Below are 17,764 nucleotides of genomic sequence, written 5' to 3' on the forward strand. Positions count from 1 at the left end.
TGGTCACTCTCTGGAGTTAAAATAAAGGGCCTAACAAAGGTCTTAGTTTTTCTGCCAATGCAAGGCAGCCAACCCTGAGCAAATGATGTCTTTACGTGGACAGAAAAGGTGTTGATGTGAAAAACAGGTCTGACAACAAGCACATTTGGAACGTGAAAAGTTGGCTAATGAAATGTTGTCAGTCACTCTTGTGTAATTATCTTCCCCTCCCCTTCTCCTCCCGTCTGTCTCGCTCTCATCTGCCTGTATACAGGTACAGTTCCAAACATCGAGAACATCCCGTCCTGACAGAAGCAGCCTGAGGCGTTTGCAGGTTTAATACAAAAACTGGGGCATCTTTTCTCATACTTGCTCTTTCACCAAGACCCAACACTTTCTCCTTCCAGCTGGTGAGGTAAGATTTTTTGTAGTTAACATGCCAGGTAACAAGTCGATTTACACTTTCTTAAATAGTTTAGCAACTGATATTATCCTAGTTGTAGTCCCAGTTCTAACTGTTCCTCCTTAGAGACACTACAATGGTAAAAGGGGCCTGCACTATACATCTCAGTATAATGGGTTATATTTGTATGATTGTTATTTAAGTCTTATTTTATTCCTTTCTATTTAGTCATGCGTTGGTTTTAGTGTTCTTTTTTCACAAAGCTATGTGGCAGCGTAAATGTATAGTCTTTCATTATTTTCTTTGTTATATGATATGCCATTAACGTGGCAGCCACAACAAACAGCAAAACACAGAACAAAAAATGTCATGTAATACCAAACGCTACTGGTGATGATGGTAGGGTGTGTGCACCCACACATACATCGTAAGACAGGTATTAACATGCATATAGACTTTTAGGGTCCAAATACCTGGCATGCAGGTCTTTGCAAACTCAGATAATGCTAATCTTTTAGTTGGTTTAGGACACAAACTAATATGATATGAATGTATTAAATGTTACAAAGGACAACAAATAGTTTGGTTTATTTTCTTTGGAAAAGTCTGTGCTGCTTTGATCTATGATGCCGAACATTAAGTGTAGTTGGACATACTTTGCTTTGCAAAATAAAAGATCAGCATGGGGGTCTTATGAGGATAGACGAAGGCGTCTCACAGTGTTTTTCATGTTTTTTGTTTCAAACTTGAAGTCCAAATGCCAAGGATCAATGCCTTTGGATCAAATTGAACATTTGCATGCTAATTATTTGTCGTATTTATCCAAATCTTACGTTGGTAATAATGATCTGGTTTAATCTGCTGTTTGTATGCCCCACGCCCATGGCATGGTGGACAAAGGAAATTAAACAGCTATGGATGATGGGCGATATGTCAACTCTTTCTATTATATTTCACATCAACATCCAAAGCCAACTTTTTTCAAAGAACCCTTTCTCATTTTAAAATGCTCCCTTTTCTGAACAGAGTTCAAACACTGCAGAATGCCTCATCCAGGAGTGTGTATGAACATCATCAATGCCCGTCACCTGAAAGATGGTAAAGGGACCGTCACTAACCCTCAGAAGTTTCTGGACCAAGACTTTGAGCAGCTGAAACAGTACTGTATTATTAAACGGGTACGGTACATCGACGACATGTTCCCCCCTGACGTGAGGTCCATCGGGACTGGGTTACTGAAGGCTGATGACCTGAAGCGAGTGGTGTGGCTGAGACCACATGTGAGTGCTTCAGCTTTCAATTTAAAATCACATGTTTCTCTCTGCTAAATGTTCAACTGTTCATCCGTTCATACGTGTTTAATGTTGATCCTTGTTAATGTTGGGCTGGCCTGGCACAAGTAATTTGTGTTAGCTCTTGTGCTAGTTGTTCTTAACGAGTAATGTCAACAAGTCCTCTCTTTCAGAAAATGGTTCCCAATCCAATGTTTGAACTTGATGGCTACTCCAGGTTTGACTTTGGTCAAGGCATGCTTGGTATGGAAACTGCTATATTTATAACCATAAATCCATAATCCATCAATTGTTTTTCAAGCTGTGTTAGCATTCTCAATAGGTTGTAATCTGGAAACCCTTCTGTTCACATTTAACTGTCATGCCTTCTCCTTCTTATACACCTTCCTGAAAACAAATGTCCATTTCCCTCTCAGGAAACTGCTGGTTTCTTGCATCAATCGGAGCTCTGACGTTCCAGAACTTCATCCTTAGGCAGGTTGTTCCACATCAAACATTTGATGAGGAGTACTGCGGAATATTCCACTTCAGGGTACATCAACCACCTTGCCATCTGTATATCCTCAATAATAACCCATCTCATCTTATCATATATTGCTATTTAATTATTTATATGATCTCCTTTCACAACTACTCAGTTCTGGAGGTTTGGAAGATGGGTGGATGTTGTCATTGATGACAAACTACCAACTATCGATGGCAGACTGATCTTTGTCCGCTCCAAAGACCCAACTGAGTTCTGGCCTGCTTTGCTGGAGAAAGCTTATGCGAAGTATGGAAAAACAATGTTATGTTTCTCATTCCTGAAATGCATTTTCTCAGAAGTCGATATGTGTAATTCATTTCACGCCCACTTCTGTCAGAGTGTGTGGTTCCTACTCGGACATGAATGCTGGAACTCCTGCCGAGGCCATGGTGGACTTCACCGGTGGAGTTCACATGTGTATTGATCTGACAGAACCCCCCCCACATCTGTGGGAGTTGATGTGCAGAGCTAGCCAATCCAAGTCACTGATGGGCTGTGGTACACCTCAGGGGGTAAGAACGAATATACCATAACCAACACTGACTAGCTCCCTTTGCTTCATGTGCTTTTGGGTTGTCCAATAGACCAAAGCCCCGACTCACCAAAGCATCTTAAGGCTAAAATGATCATGGCCCAAGTACATGGTTAGAATGTCATAGTTAGAAAGATTATTAAAGTATCTTTCTGGCTGCTTTAACGTTTTCACTTGTCACAACAGATAACTGAAAGCATTACTATGGTGATGTATGTGTGTCGATAACTGCCTGTTTACATGTGTATATGGGGACTGCCAAGTCTCAATAAATCAGGGGTTTGACACCTTTTTCTGTACCACTTTACAATAAGACTACCCTTATAAAGGATTCATAAAGGGTTTATAATTAGGTTATTAATTAGGTTGTAAACACTTTATTAATCATTAAGAACCATTCATAAACCAGTTCTAACATTGTTTTCATACATCAACACAGGCTCACTATTTGGCAAGATGACTAAGCCTTATATTGGCTACTTAGCGAGAATCAACTCGGTGAACAACAGATACCAAGGAAGCTGGCTGATGATGAAGAAGAAGTAAGCTAGGTAGCCAATATAAGGCTTAGTCATCTTGCCAAATAGTGAGCCCACATTTATCTGTCCTGCTAAGGCTAGCCTTATATTGGCTACCTAGCTTACTTCATCTTCTTCATCAGCCAGCACCCTTGGTATCTGTTGTTCACTGAGTTGATTCCCCCCCCCCCCCCCCCCCCCCAGCCATCTTGATGTTTCTTGGCATTTCTTATGACCATTTATTTATGAGTTACTAACATTTATAGTAGCCAAAAGGGAGTCTTATTGTAAAGTGGGAAACAAATCACCATTTATTAATGAGTTACTACCATTTTTAATCAGGCTTAGCAGTACAGATAAATGTGGGCTCACTATTTGGCAAGATGACTAAGGCTTATATTGGCTACTGTTAACTATGTTCGTTTTTCTCGCGTCCAGGAGAGAAGCTTAAAAAGGAGACTAAATTGAGTCTCTGAGAAGGTTCAAATTGTACTTTAAATAAAAATATGGCGCGGTAATGTTACAAACAGGATATTGTTCAGTCAGGAGAGAAAGGCTGCAGCTTCCTCTCCCTGTGATGGCCGTGCAGAAGAGACCACAAGCCTTCGTCTTTCCCGCTTGCTGGCTGTTCGCTCCTCCTCTCTGAGCTGTAGTGCCGTAGGGGACTTCCCCCCTCGTTCGTGTCCGATATCGCGTTAAACAGAGGATTTCGACATTTTACATTCATTGCTTACTTCCACATGCCTTTTATCCTCCTTATCTCTTTCATAACTTTATATGTAATACATGTTAACGGCGTCAATAGCCACTTTAATGATACTAATGGGCGGTAGTCCCGGATGTCGTCATGAAGGATTTTCAGAATAAAAGCTTGGTATTGAGAACTTCCGGTTTTTTTCAGAAAACATTGATTTTAATTTCTAACACTACTTAGCGAGAATCAACTCAGTGAGCAACAGATACCAAGGATGCTGGCTGATGAAGAAGATGAAGTAAGCTAAGTAGCCAATATAAGGCTTAGCAGTACAGATGAATGTGGGCTCACTATTTGGCAAGCAACCGGTCACACTTGCCCTGCTTATCTCATGTCTTATAAAAGCTTATTAATGATTTATAAAGTGTTCACAACCTAATTAATTAATTAATTACAAACTATTCGTAAACCCTTTCGAAGGGTAGTCTTATTGTAAAATGGTAACCATTTACATAGTACATAGTTGATAATGACAAGGGATATCATTCAGGAAATTACTACTTAATTGTCAAGCAAGGAACATACTGCTGCTTTTGATTCTGTACAGTATGTGTAAACTAGAAAATTCAGAGAAATGTTGACTGTGTGACTGAAACTTGGGTGTGCGTCCCAATGCTAACATTACCCCTAGTTAGTAGTATTAATAGCATTAGCTGTATTGTTAAGGTACAACAAAGAATATCCATTCATTTTAGCTCACTTTTAGCTGACTATTTTAACTGTTTATCTATTAAATTTTTGGATTCTTGTACCCGATTCCTGCATCGTTTCTGAACATCTTTAGATCACCACTTGATAAATCCGACAGGCGTGTTCAAAGATTAAAGCGTTTCCACGGCAATGCCCTGCCAGTGAACGAGAGACAGCCTGTCAGAGGATGTATTGATAATATTGTGCTGCATTATTGCTAAGTAAAAAACTGTAAACATCCTACCCAGAGTATTTAGGATACCAGATGAACACATCTGATGACTCTCCTGTTTACTTAATTCACCGAGGGATAAAGTATTATGCACTAGTCTGACTCCAATAATAACATGTATCTAAATCTTCTAGGCCACATCTGACAACACGGTTTTACCAAATGGAATCGTCCAAGGACATGCCTACACTGTCACAGGTGTGAAACAGGTGAAGGTTTTTTTATTATATTATCATTATATCCAGTATACATAATTTAGGTCCTGCAAATGTCTTTTGTTGATATTCAGAGTTTTGAGATAATAAAAGCTTAAAGGTGCAATACACGACATTCAGAGCATATCTATTATTCTCAGCTGGGATTGCTTCCCCACGGCTCTCACAGTGCTACAACAGAGCTGCTAACGATGCTAACAGTGCTAACAAAGTACGCGTAGAGTGTTAAAGCGGCCTTATTCTGCTTATTGGGGTTTTCCCTTCCCTGTAGTGTTATATAGGTTTTTGTGCACGTAAATGGTCTGCAAAGGCTAAAATCCCTGTGTTTCTCTCCCACACCTTCAGCCACCCCCCCCCCCCCACACACACATATGCACATTGCCGTTTATAGCACCTTTAGGTTGGCCTCTACTGTATACTCTTAGCAAAGTGTAATTATTTTCATATCCAATAACTGTGTGTTTCCTCCGGTCATGCTGATCAGATGACGAGCCAAGGGCAACCGGTACACCTGGTGCGTTTGTGGAACCCCTGGGGCGAACGAGAGTGGATCGGAGACTGGAGTGACAAGTAAAAATGACACAGTGACTGTTTCACAGAGACATTGCTTTGATCTGTTGCCTTGGGAAATAAACTGAGATTCCTTTTCAATGACAAAATAGTATTGCATACATGTTTATTGTAGCACAAAGGCAAATTACTACATTAGCTTTTGTTCATCATGTTTTAACACGCTTGTAGAAATTCTGATCAGAGCAATGGGATCCTTTCTGAAGCCTTTCACTGCAAACTCGCACAACCATTTTATAACAACCTTTAATAAACTGGTTGTACCATTTTACAGCAGACCATTACTAGGGATGCCAAGTTTTGACAGGCCTTCTACGTTCATATCTCTAAGGCTTTATCAGTTGTAATGAAAAATAATGTATTTTATTTTTACCAGTGAATGCTATGCCAGTTGCTAAAGAAACGGCATTGGTTTTGAAGTTTGCTAAATTACCAATAACTAAGGTATCCAATGAACCCAACTGAATTATGGAATCATGATGGCAGAACTGCTTCTTATTAAGGCCCCTTTAAAGACTGCTCAAATTATTTAATATATGTACTGTATGTTGTTGGAGGTTTCCAAAATGGCAAATTTAAAAAGAAAGGCAACGTAAAGGAGGCTGAGATATCCTTACAATAAGTGCCTAGTATGCATTATGCTCCAAAAACAATGGAGCCCATATTTTTCACAACGAACATTGACACTTGAAAGTTAGACACACACTCATTGCAAAGTCTTTGTAGTTATATTAACTGCAAAATTGTTGAGTTTAAGCCCAAGCGGAAATACTGTATATTTCTTCCTCAAAAGCTGTCAGTATTTGCAACAGTGCATCTGTTCAAAAAATCACGGCCACCCCCACAAGGCGCACGTTTTGGAGCTTGTGCCCACTTCAAGAACCGTTACTTGACTCTTACTGTAATGTGAAGGAACATGTATAATAAGGATGCTTCACTGATAAATCTTCTCTTAAGGTCTCCTTTGTGGCAGACCGTGAGTCCTCAAGAACGCGAGATGTGCCATTCTGTGGCTGATAATGGGGAGTTCTGGTAAGCATGCCTCAATGTAGATTTGACAAAGTTAAGTCATTTCTTTCTACAAATACAGAGTAGCAACGAAAAGCGATTGTAAACATTGTCTTACTTAAGTATTTTTCCTTTGGTGGATGAAGTGAATGAACTAAAACAACAATGAGTCATCTAAATTGATCTCTGATGTCACCAGGATGACCCTGGAAGACTTCTGTAGGTTCTATAGTGATCTGGACATCTGCTGCCTGTGTCCCGACTTCCTTGATGGAAATACATCTTGCCACTGGAAGACCTCCTTCTATGAGAACCGATGGGTTGCAGGAACAACTGCCGGAGGATGCATGAATAACATGGGTATTTACAATCTGGATGTATTCAAAGCTGCAGAATGTGGAGACATGATTTGAGCCAATTCGAAAATGTAGAGATTTTTTGTGATCTTTTTTTAATTGAATTGTAAAAATACATAATTCAATCGCAACTTAAAGGTATTCTATTATGCACTTTTTGATGTATTTTATTCATTCAAGGAGTCTCACAAAGTGTCAGAAAATGAAACCCTTTCTTTTCCTCCAACGGAGCTGATCCAGATTTACTGCGGTCATGACGACATTACTCAAATGTGGGCTGGCTTTACTTTTAACTCCTGGCAACGTTCCGCCCCAACCTATCATCCCCAACAGGAACGTTTCTGTATCAGAAACAATGCGCAACGTGTTTTGAAAGTAATATGGTCTGTGTTTACATTAGCAAGCATCGCTAACACTCAGAGCTAACACTGTACTGGAGAGAATATGTGTAAAGAAGCCGGATATAAAAAGGTACTCACCTTGTGGTAAACCCAGGAGAGAAAACATTTGAGCTCCATACTGTTTCAGAAATAATGCTTGATGTGGTTTGGAACATAATATGTTTAATCATGGCAGCATTCAGCTGAGTATCTGCTGATAGACACTCTTCTCTTCACAGAGCTCACTGCTTGCATGCAGACGCTTCAAAGGGGCGTGGCCAGCAGCAGCTCCAAAGGGGTGGAGCCATCAGCAGCTCGGGTTACATTTACGGACCGTACACACATCGCATGCTTGAACGGAGACGCTTCCCATTCACTTTGAATGGGGTGACGTTACGCTTTGCCGAACTGCATTGCGGTTCCGTTGCTTCGCTTTGCCTCCGTTGCTCGTGCTGAAAGTTGAAAAAACGTTTCAACTTTTCAAGCGTCGACGGAAGCGCCAGCCAATCAAATCATACGCCAGTGCAAGCGCTAGCCAATCAAACCGCGTTCTTGTGTGTCCGGTGCGGGAGATTAATGTGATATATTATTGTTAAAGTCAACTTTAATTATGTATAATATTATTAAATTCTAATTGTCTGGCTTTAAAATCCCCCCAATAAGCCCTCACTAACATATTACCATGTCAGGGATAATGTGCTGCTACAGGGTATAGCTCACCCGGAATGGGTTCTTTTCTCATTAATGACCCACCTATTATAGGGCTACTTACTAAATGATTGAACAATTTGACTCACAATATTGATTTTAAAAATCATTTAATTGATTCAATCCAAGTCAGTCACATCATGTTCCCTTGAGTGTTAACCTCCTGATCAGATCCTTGATCAGAGCGTCCTGAGCAACGTTCTGCTATCGAAAAAGGGCTGAATGTCTAAATTGACCAATCAGAATCGAGTATTCAACTAAGCCGTGTAGTAAACTAATAGACCTTTTTTATATATATATATATCTTTGCCTTCCAGACCTTTTCTGGACAAATCCGCAGTACCAGGTCAAGATTGATGAATTACTCAGTGAATGTTCTGGGAAACAGGGTGAGAAGAACATGCTGGTATCTCTGATGCAAAAGCCTGACAAGAGGAACAGACGCCTGGTCCAAAATCTCCACATTGGATTCTCTGTATTTGAGGTAAATATTACACATTTTGCATTTATAATATGTGGCTCATGACATTCTACAAAGAAAACAACATTCACTCACTAAGAGCCTGTTTTTTGTTGGTATACGTCAAACTTTAAACTAATTTATTTTCCTCTTATTTATTCGAAGGTGACTGAAGAAGTAAGTAAGATTTTTATCCTGATCCTCATACACAGTTCATGCCCACCTAAATTGTAAAGCTATAATATAAAACAACATGTTTATACATTATTTATGACTGGTTTTACAGTACAAGTCACTGAAGGGAAAGTTCCCAGCCTCTTTCTTCAAACCGAACAGACTTGTCTACCAAACTAAAACCTACGCAAATGCACGTGAGGTGATGGGGTTCCTGATGCTAAAGCCTGGCGAGTACCTGATCGTACCGTCCACCTTTAATCCCAATGAGACTGCCTCCTTCATCCTGACCATCCTCTCCAAGGCAGAGACCCACGTCCAGTAAGCATTCTAAACTTATAATAACTCTTTAGAGGCTTGTACAAATATATACGCAACACATAATATGAGCCTATTAAAGAGTAAATGGTAGTTCCGCAAGCAGTGTTGGGGAAGTTACTTGAACACTACAATCAATTGATAGCACATTCAATCTACATTACAACTGCAAAGCACAGAGAACCAACTCCATCACACCTGTTTAAGGTATACTTCAACCCTTAACTGAACATGTGTATCATCCGAAAACGATATCAAAACGTTAGGTTACTTGCGTAACATATTCCAATCACTTGTATATAGACTCTTATTGCACTATTTTACTATTTTACTATTTACTTACTTCTCTTTTTCTGTTTTATTGTGTTACACTGTTGGTGGAGCCTGTGACCTAAGATTGTCATCGTCATAACTACACTGTAGCTATATGTACGTATGACAAATAAGAACCTTGAGCCTTGAGCCTTGAACCCTGGTTCTCAATGACTTTGCGTGAGACGTCTGACCAGACAGCTCCTCTCGCTGGGGAAAGCGAGAGGAGAAGCTTATTTGGAATGGTTAGCTATTAAAAGGGTGAGTGGGTTAACCTACGATCACCAGCCAATCAGGATTTGGGTTTACTTCCATTCAACTGGACCTTTTACTGATTGGTAAACTGCAGACGCACCTTTTTTTCGCTCATTGAAGTTACCATCAGGTCGGTGATTGATGTACAGATTATTATTTAGGGGTTGAAGTATTGCAAACAAGCTGAGCCCAACATTTATTAAAGTAAAAGAGTGTTCCTAGGACTAGTAACTATTATGTGAAATTGTAACACCTTACACTTCATTTACTATCTCTTGCTGTTCTTCTTGACCAGAATGGCCACAAGCAATGTCCTGATGTCTCTTGTCTTTCCTTTCAGTGAAAATTCTGATGGCCATGACCACGAACATGAGGAAGTGATGGAAGAGGTGTGCAAGATTTCAATAGATAGATTATATTATTATGTTGTTAACATTTATAGCATACGAGACAAAACTGTATAATTTGAACATTATTGCATTGGTTCATCTCAAGCTGAAACACTCAATATATTGCAGGACAAAGGAACTGAAAATGAGGAGAATGACGAAAATAAGAAAAACTTTTTCCGTCAATACTCTGACAAGGTAATTGATGTAGACCTTTTACGCAGAAAAGGACAGTTACAGAGACTTTTCTTCATGCAGTGATTTTAACTACCTTGAAATATAAAGGTAACTAAAGTTATTTTTAACTCAACATGTGAGCCAAATACTAAATAACAATTTTCTTGTTGTCATTCCCAGTACGAAGAAGTGGATGCTGAGCAGCTCCAGAGGCTTCTAAATGAAAACATTCTAAAAGGTTTCAAATATGAAAGTCTTGAGTAGCACGCACTCGGAGGTTTTAGCTAAATTAAAAGTCCTGTTTCTTTTCTACTTTTATTTAGGAGACATGAAATCTGGAGGCTTCAGCATTGATGCCTGTCGCAGCATGGTTGCTCTGATGGATGTATCCTCTAATGTCTTATTCCTTGAGTATTCTTGTATAGAATACATTGCATGCTTGACATTTTTCTCCATATCGTTTTTTGTATTAAGGCGGTCTCTCACAGTGAATGCGGTTGCATAAAACACTTAGTGTTGAGTACCTGCCAAAACCTGCCTGCCCTTTTGCTAGTTTCACACTCATGAACACATTTAAAGGTCAGGCATGACACAGCATGTAGTACAGGGTTAGGTTAGACATCAATCCCTGGCAAACTGAATGGGGAGGAATTTATTTGTCTGTAAAAGAGGGTTGCACGCCCAACGTCAAAATAACTCAGTATCCATGAAAAGCTGACTGGTGGTTTCCTAATGGATCTGACATGTGCTCATTCACTTCATATCAGCAAAAGCTATAATGAGGTACGGGCATTCCGACTCTGATTTGTCGATGAAGGATCAGGATTGGGGTAATGGTATCAACGCTTTTAAGGAATACGCAGCGAGGCACGTAAGACATTGAAACGAATACTATAAATGAGAACATCAGTTTACATACTGCTTAAGGGGAAATCTCTCACAGTAAATGTAGTAGTAGTAAACCTGCTTGCCCTTTTGGTAGTTTCACACTCATTAATAGATTTAAAGGTCAGACTGAGACATGAAACAACATCTAGTAAAGTTATATACCTTCATTTTTGGTTAGACATCAATCACTGGCAAACTGAATGGAGAGGAATTTATTGGCCTCTGGAAGAGGGTCGTCATGTACAAGGTAAAAATAACCAAGAAAAGGTTCATGAAAACCAACAACTTTGAGTGATAGAGTTAGATTCTTTCCTGATTGAGAGTTCATATGTTCTTACTGTGTTCTACAAAACCCACTGTCTTCTGTTTTACCAGGACATTTTCTTCCGCACTGATGTTTCAAAGACAGGAACACTGTTAATGAGCGAGCTGAGGAATGCTCTCATGGCTACAGGTAACAATCAGCCTCATTTTGTATGTGTTCTTTTTTGCAACTAGGGCTGTTGTGGGATCGTCTTTCAACTGGAAGATTAGGGGTTGGACCCCAGCCCCTGCATTCAACATGTCGATGTTTTCTTGAGCAAGATACTTAACCCCAAGGTGCTCCGGAATGGCATGGCTAACGGATTTGTCAACATTTTTGCTTTTGTGTATACACTGGGCTTTAGTCTTAAGTCTACACTGAAAGAAATGCAGTTGGCCTCCAGGCGCAAAGTATAAAAGCTGCAGCAGCAGACAAGTTGAAGCATGTAGCAGAGAGTCTTAAAGGAAGGATTTGGTAAAGTTTTGACTAAGTATAGTACAGCATGCTTGTCTGTCAACGAAAGAAAAATAGAGCTTTACTCCGATTGTGTAATGTGAATCCCTGCTTTTGTGTTTGACTGACATTTACCTTGAACATTGAATTACTTAAACCCACTGCTGCCCGTTAGCATTTTGTATAATCCAAATGTTAACACAGAGAGTCGAAGAAAACAAACCACAAAAACAAGGCAGGCAGTTGGTAAACGGTTTCTTAATCATAATAGTTTTTTGCAGCCCTAATCAAGCCATACCTAAACTCTTGTCCTATTTTTAATGGTCAGGAAAGAGGGTCAGCGATGCCATACTGAACTTGTTGGCTCTGCGCTATGGAGCCTCCTCTGGACACATCACCCTGGAGAGCTTCATCAGTATGGTGCTGCGCTTCGACTGCATGAGCCGTAAGTACAGATGGGTAACCGATGACGCGAAACAACACTAAATAGTACCCAAACACGTATTATATTTCACTTTGAGTCTCTCTCTTGTGCTGTCACAATTTGAAATGACGTCAATAGACAAAACATGGACTACCAGGTTTACTCTTGTGGTTTAAAGTGACAGTTCTCAAGAACTAGCGGATGGTTTTCAATGAAATGTTGAATGTGTACTGGCAATCCTTTTGAGCAGTAATACTGGAAAACACAGAGAGGCTCCCGGAAGCTGGAACTGCAGTCCTGAAGGGTTATTGAGCGCTTAACCAAGGGACCAAACAATGTAAATACAGAGCAGATAAAGTGTTTACGCTGCATGCCAAAGTCAGTTTTCATGCACAGCCATTCTGTAAATGTTTTTGCCTAAACAGGGTAAGCAGTAAACTGAATCTAGAGTTAAGTTATTTTGACACTTTACAGATCGCTGTCTCTCTATCTTCCTGGCCTTACATGGCAGAGAACACTGGTCCAGCCTAATTATTTTCAGCTGAGGGCCGACAGTTCTGCTCGACTCTGTTAAGTTGACTATGAAACTAAAGCTGAGCTGGGTGGGACTCAATTGTAAACAACAGGAACTTTTAAGACTTCAATTTAACACAAAGCATGGCAAGGAAAGACAAGGCAAATGGAACCGAACCGAACTTTACAGTACAACATACAAGAATCCAACAAAGACTAACTAAAACTAGAACTTAAATGCTGAACAAATGAGAAGATAAATGCAGGAATACAGAAGGTCTGATGGTTTCAGGGCTAACGAGGAACGGGTGAAACTAAAGAGACCGGGGTTGCGGTCGAATAGTCCATTTAGCTTAGGAACCTTCCTAACGGAGTGAAATGACCCGGAAGTCCCTCAGTGGCAGCCATGATAAGTGCCGTTCCAATTCTCTAGATGATAGGAAAGGAGGTTTCAAACTTCCTTTATAACCTCCTTTAGCTTAGGAACCACTGGACCTCCCTTGACGAAAGGAGAGGAGAAAATACTGCCCCACAATGCATTGCAGCCGCAGCATTTGCCGTCACACAACATTCGACCGTTCACGGAAACAACCGATTATGACGGAGAAATGATATCATGAAAGTTACGGTGCTTATTAAGCTTTTTAAAACGTATGTGGTAAGTTGCCAAAGTGCTTTGTTTTGAACGTTCATCAGTATTATAATCAAAAAGAGAAATATGAACGTTAGTTTTTACTGAAATGATCAAATAAAGTCAACATCTCACAGTCTTTACTGAGCTGTGTGGAGTTTGTTCAACTTTTAAAAGATGTTTGAATGGTGATGTACACAGTGATAGATGTTAAGGACTAACGTTTATAATAAATACATCTGTATTTATTTTAAGATATTTTCATACAATCATACGTATTGGGATCATTTGTATTAATGTGGACCGGAGGGAGAGGGTGACGAGCATAAGTTTCACTTTCCTTTTTTATTTCAATTCCAACTTTGGTCATGAAGAATATGTTTCTCTGTTGTCCACGTTCATAAAGCAAAGCAACAGCATCAGAGCACGGTGCAGAGTCTCTAGATGAGTTTACAGTAGTCCCTCGTTCTTATTAAACATCCATGTTGTAGTCCTCTGTATAGAAAACTGTAGTTTCCATAGTTTCCCCACAGCAGCAGACGCACATTCATGACGTCCGCTGGCGCATCATAAACACGTCGGATAGTGAAAGTGCATTCGGATTCTCTAAAGTACCGCGGTCTCTTCTCCTAAGTCCTTTTGAATTCTCCTATCCACTATCCCTTAACCCCGTGACCTTTCACTCAGAGGTCAAGGAATAGGAGATAGGGTTAGACGATAGGGGCTGATTTTTGGATTATTCGACCGCAACCCTGGACAGACAATCAAAACAGGTGGGAAAACACACAAAGACAGGAAGTTAAAAACAGACACAGACATGCACAAAAAGTTTTTAAAAAACAGAGAAAAATTAAACGCAAAGTAATCATATCACTCAGATTGGCCCCTTTATTCTAGATCGGATTTTTTGAATGGCAGTGAAATATAAAAGGAAGTTGATACATCGACACAAGCTACATGTGTTGCACTGACTGGAGACCACTCACACTACCTCAGTGTGACAGCAGACCTAATTGATAAAAAATGGCAACTGCACTTGTTCGCGTTAGGTGTGTTGAAAACAGAGGAAATGCTTTTTGTTGAACCATGCTCCAGTTTGAAGTCTTGAAGTTACACAGGAGTGGGGGATAGTGGACACGGTTACCACTGTAGGAACAGATAGTGCTCGCAGTATGTTAGCGGTAGCAACATACTGAGCATATGTTCTGTGTAGCCACATTATACAGAGGGGGACCACAGGGGCTCTCTGTGACAGCTGTTTGTCAATATGACAACAATTCAGAAATCATCTTATAATAACATAAAATACCCTCTCTTTCTTACCAGCTTGTCATGCATTTTTTTATGACAACACCACCCGGGTATTTGTTTTATCCCCCCCCAAAATACAAGTAAATGCTAGAATTTCTTGACACCCTTACAGATACAGTTACTGTTTCATTTACAGTTGAGTGAGTGCTGTAATACAATGTGAGTCTTTCTCAACAGAAATCTTTGGCCAGTTGTCTAATGGGATGAACATGACTCTTCTTGAATCAGAGGTAAAAAAAAAAACATTTTCAGAGATTTTTAATATTCAAACCTGCCCAGCTGTTGATCTGGAACTAAGGGTGGAACCTCATATTGGCAGAAAATAATGTCTGTTTCAATACAATTCAATATTAAGAGTTTGTTCTAGAGAATGTTGGATTCTGGTACTACACTTTTACTTTTCTGTGATGAAATGCAATGAAATAATACTTTACCCTTCCTTAATTTGCAGTGGATGTACCTTTCGATGTACACTTAAACTGAAATGGCGGCAGGATGCACTTGGAATCACAGCAGCACATAAAGCTGAAGAAAAGTTGTGTATTTGTTTACAATCCTATTCATATGTTCACACAGAAAATAATCATTTCTGTTTGAAGGGTTGAGGTAACTTTAGGTATATTTCTTAGGGTTTAGGGCAAATATTAGATTAATAAACGTTTTCTTTAGGAATTGGTTTTGCAAGCTTTTCCAAAAAGTGAGAGACAACCCAAAGCAAGCTGACAAGAACATGCATGACATATTTTGTATACGCAAACCCCGAAAGTAAGCATTGCTCTGGTTCTGTTTTCAATTGGACTGATTCAGAAAATAATCTCTGTGGCAAACAAACGTTACTTACACATTTGGTTTTTATGATTTGTGTGTACATACAAATTCCCGTAAGTAAAAAGTTAATGTTAGGCTACAAACCAACAACACACAACATGACTACATTTTACAACCACATGCAGATGTTTAGTAATGTCAATTAGCCTAGTCTAGTCATGTAGCATAATACATTTGTTGATTACATTTCTTAGATGGATGGATTTTCAATGAAATTTGGTTCAGACATGCATTCTCCCTGAATACTTAAAAAAAATGGTATTCACATTGGTGATCCCTTACCTTTACATCTAGCCCCACCATCTGGACATACTTATAATTGTCCAAACCAAACATTTTTGATATATTTCTAACTGGCAAATCCTGGCATCCTAATATGCAAATCAGTAATAGCATATTAACATTGGGACAATGGCATGCTGACATTAGCAATTAGCTCAAAGCACCACTGTGCACAAACAAACACAGCCTCAGACTGGTGCTAGCATGGCTAATTGTTAAGTCTATAAGCTGATATTCATGATGGGATACTTCTACATTTTATGTTTTTGGTGGGAATAGACTTTGTACTTTACAAAATAAAGACATTTTCCAAACAGTATAAATATTTCTTTCTTTCTTTGCAGATTTCTTTAAATATAAATCCCTTATTAGGAAAGAGGCTCCTTGAATGTGGCACAGATAAATAGTGGCTATCGCAGGACTATCACAAGCAAAGCAATCCATTTGACTACAAATGCACCAATTACTCATTTAACTGAGAAGCACCACAACGGGTGTTTGGTGTTGAAATTGACCTGATATAGAAGCTGGTCTTATTAATTTAAATATGATAGCTTCAGCTATGAAAAATAAGTCCGTTTTGCTGCGTAGCAACGGCTGAAACTGCAGTGAGCAATGTAACCTATAATGCTGCCATATTATACAGTTTTTGTGGGTTTTTCTTTTCTTCACCAAACAAACAGTGCATTATGTAAACTAACGGCTATTTAAAGAATTAACATTCTGATAATAAATTAATATCTGATAGTTGTTATCAAGACTAATAAAGTTGAAAAATGACATCACTATATATTTGTATAGCAGTTTTTTAACGTGGCATGATTTTACTTCTCTAAATGCACAGGCCAACAAAGCAGCTACAAACTATAATGTGGGTCTTGGAAATCTGTACCACTAGATGGCGACAGATGACCTCTTTTTTAAAACATGACAATTATCCACTGCCACCCAACACAGTTTCACACTGAGACATGATCTCTTACTCTCAATATGATAGGACCAATGAATTGATGAGGATTCATTAATCATATCAGTTAATATGCTCATGACTTAAGAGCAATGACAAGCCAATGAAAATGTGGCTTAATAACCATGAATTCCTTAAACTAAACTGTTAGACTTCCAATAACAACCAGGTGAAATAATAAAGTGTATTTTCCAAACTCTCAATGTACAAACACAGTCCCTCAGCCCTGATATGTACTCCCTTTAAACCCAGGCAGACAGCAGCTGTATAATACTGCGGTACTTAAAGATTTGTGACTGATCAATAGAGTCATTTTCAGCAGTCTGAGAGATTATCCACCTCACTGCCCACTCATGACACACACATACACGCACACGGACATGCACGCACGCACAAAGACACACAGACACCCACACAGACTCACACACACGTCCTCCAGCCAACAGCCTCCTCAGACTGTCTGTGGATCCATATTTGTTTTACAGGACATTGACTGAGAATATGTTCCCTGTTTGATAATGTCTGAAAGCTCCTTCCTGTCCTTCCTTACACCAGCCTGCCATTAGCTTTTCTCCCTAAAATATGGGTTTTTATTCAATCTTTTCCATTTGATTTACATTTTGAAGGAACATTTTATCCTGTGAGGTGCATAAACTACAAGTGAATAAATAAATGCGGAAGTACACGTCGACCAAGTGTCAGTCAATTATGCGTTAAAAATTGACCGTTAGGTCACAATGGTGATATATAATTAGAGAGCGAGTTAAAATGATGATATAAGAGAGAAAAGTCACCATGTTAAAGTTAAAGTCCTTTTTTTGACACATCATCAAATACGTTGTTGTCAGAACTCTTTTTTTATTTTTACTTTTGGTCACATCCCCAAAAATGTTTCTAACATGGTCCTAATCATCT

General features: G+C 39.3%; 1 protein-coding gene across 2 annotated transcripts; it reads left to right on the forward strand.

Moving 5' to 3' along the window:
- The first annotated feature begins 258 nt into the window (after positions 1–258).
- Positions 259–16,201, forward strand: LOC117562483 (calpain-1 catalytic subunit-like). Of its 2 annotated transcripts, none has more exons than XM_034240319.1 (22): positions 259–394; positions 1,409–1,662; positions 1,848–1,917; positions 2,091–2,206; positions 2,313–2,446; positions 2,538–2,712; positions 5,061–5,135; positions 5,626–5,711; positions 6,669–6,743; positions 6,919–7,079; positions 8,481–8,647; positions 8,789–8,800; positions 8,910–9,118; positions 10,023–10,071; positions 10,201–10,269; positions 10,429–10,486; positions 10,572–10,633; positions 11,315–11,383; positions 11,512–11,590; positions 12,222–12,338; positions 14,950–15,002; positions 15,224–16,201. In XM_034240319.1, exons 2-22 carry the CDS (start codon positions 1,426–1,428, stop codon positions 15,248–15,250), a joined length of 2,100 nt encoding a protein of 699 aa, XP_034096210.1. In that variant the 5' UTR covers positions 259–394; positions 1,409–1,425; the 3' UTR covers positions 15,251–16,201. The 2 variants fall into 2 exon arrangements, with proteins under 2 accessions (XP_034096210.1, XP_034096211.1); XM_034240320.1 differs by having other exon boundaries at positions 345–389.
- The last annotated feature ends 1,563 nt before the right edge of the window (positions 16,202–17,764 follow it).

The sequence above is a fragment of the Gymnodraco acuticeps genome, unplaced genomic scaffold, assembly GCF_902827175.1.
Source record: "Gymnodraco acuticeps unplaced genomic scaffold, fGymAcu1.1, whole genome shotgun sequence".
NCBI lineage: Eukaryota > Metazoa > Chordata > Actinopteri > Perciformes > Bathydraconidae > Gymnodraco > Gymnodraco acuticeps.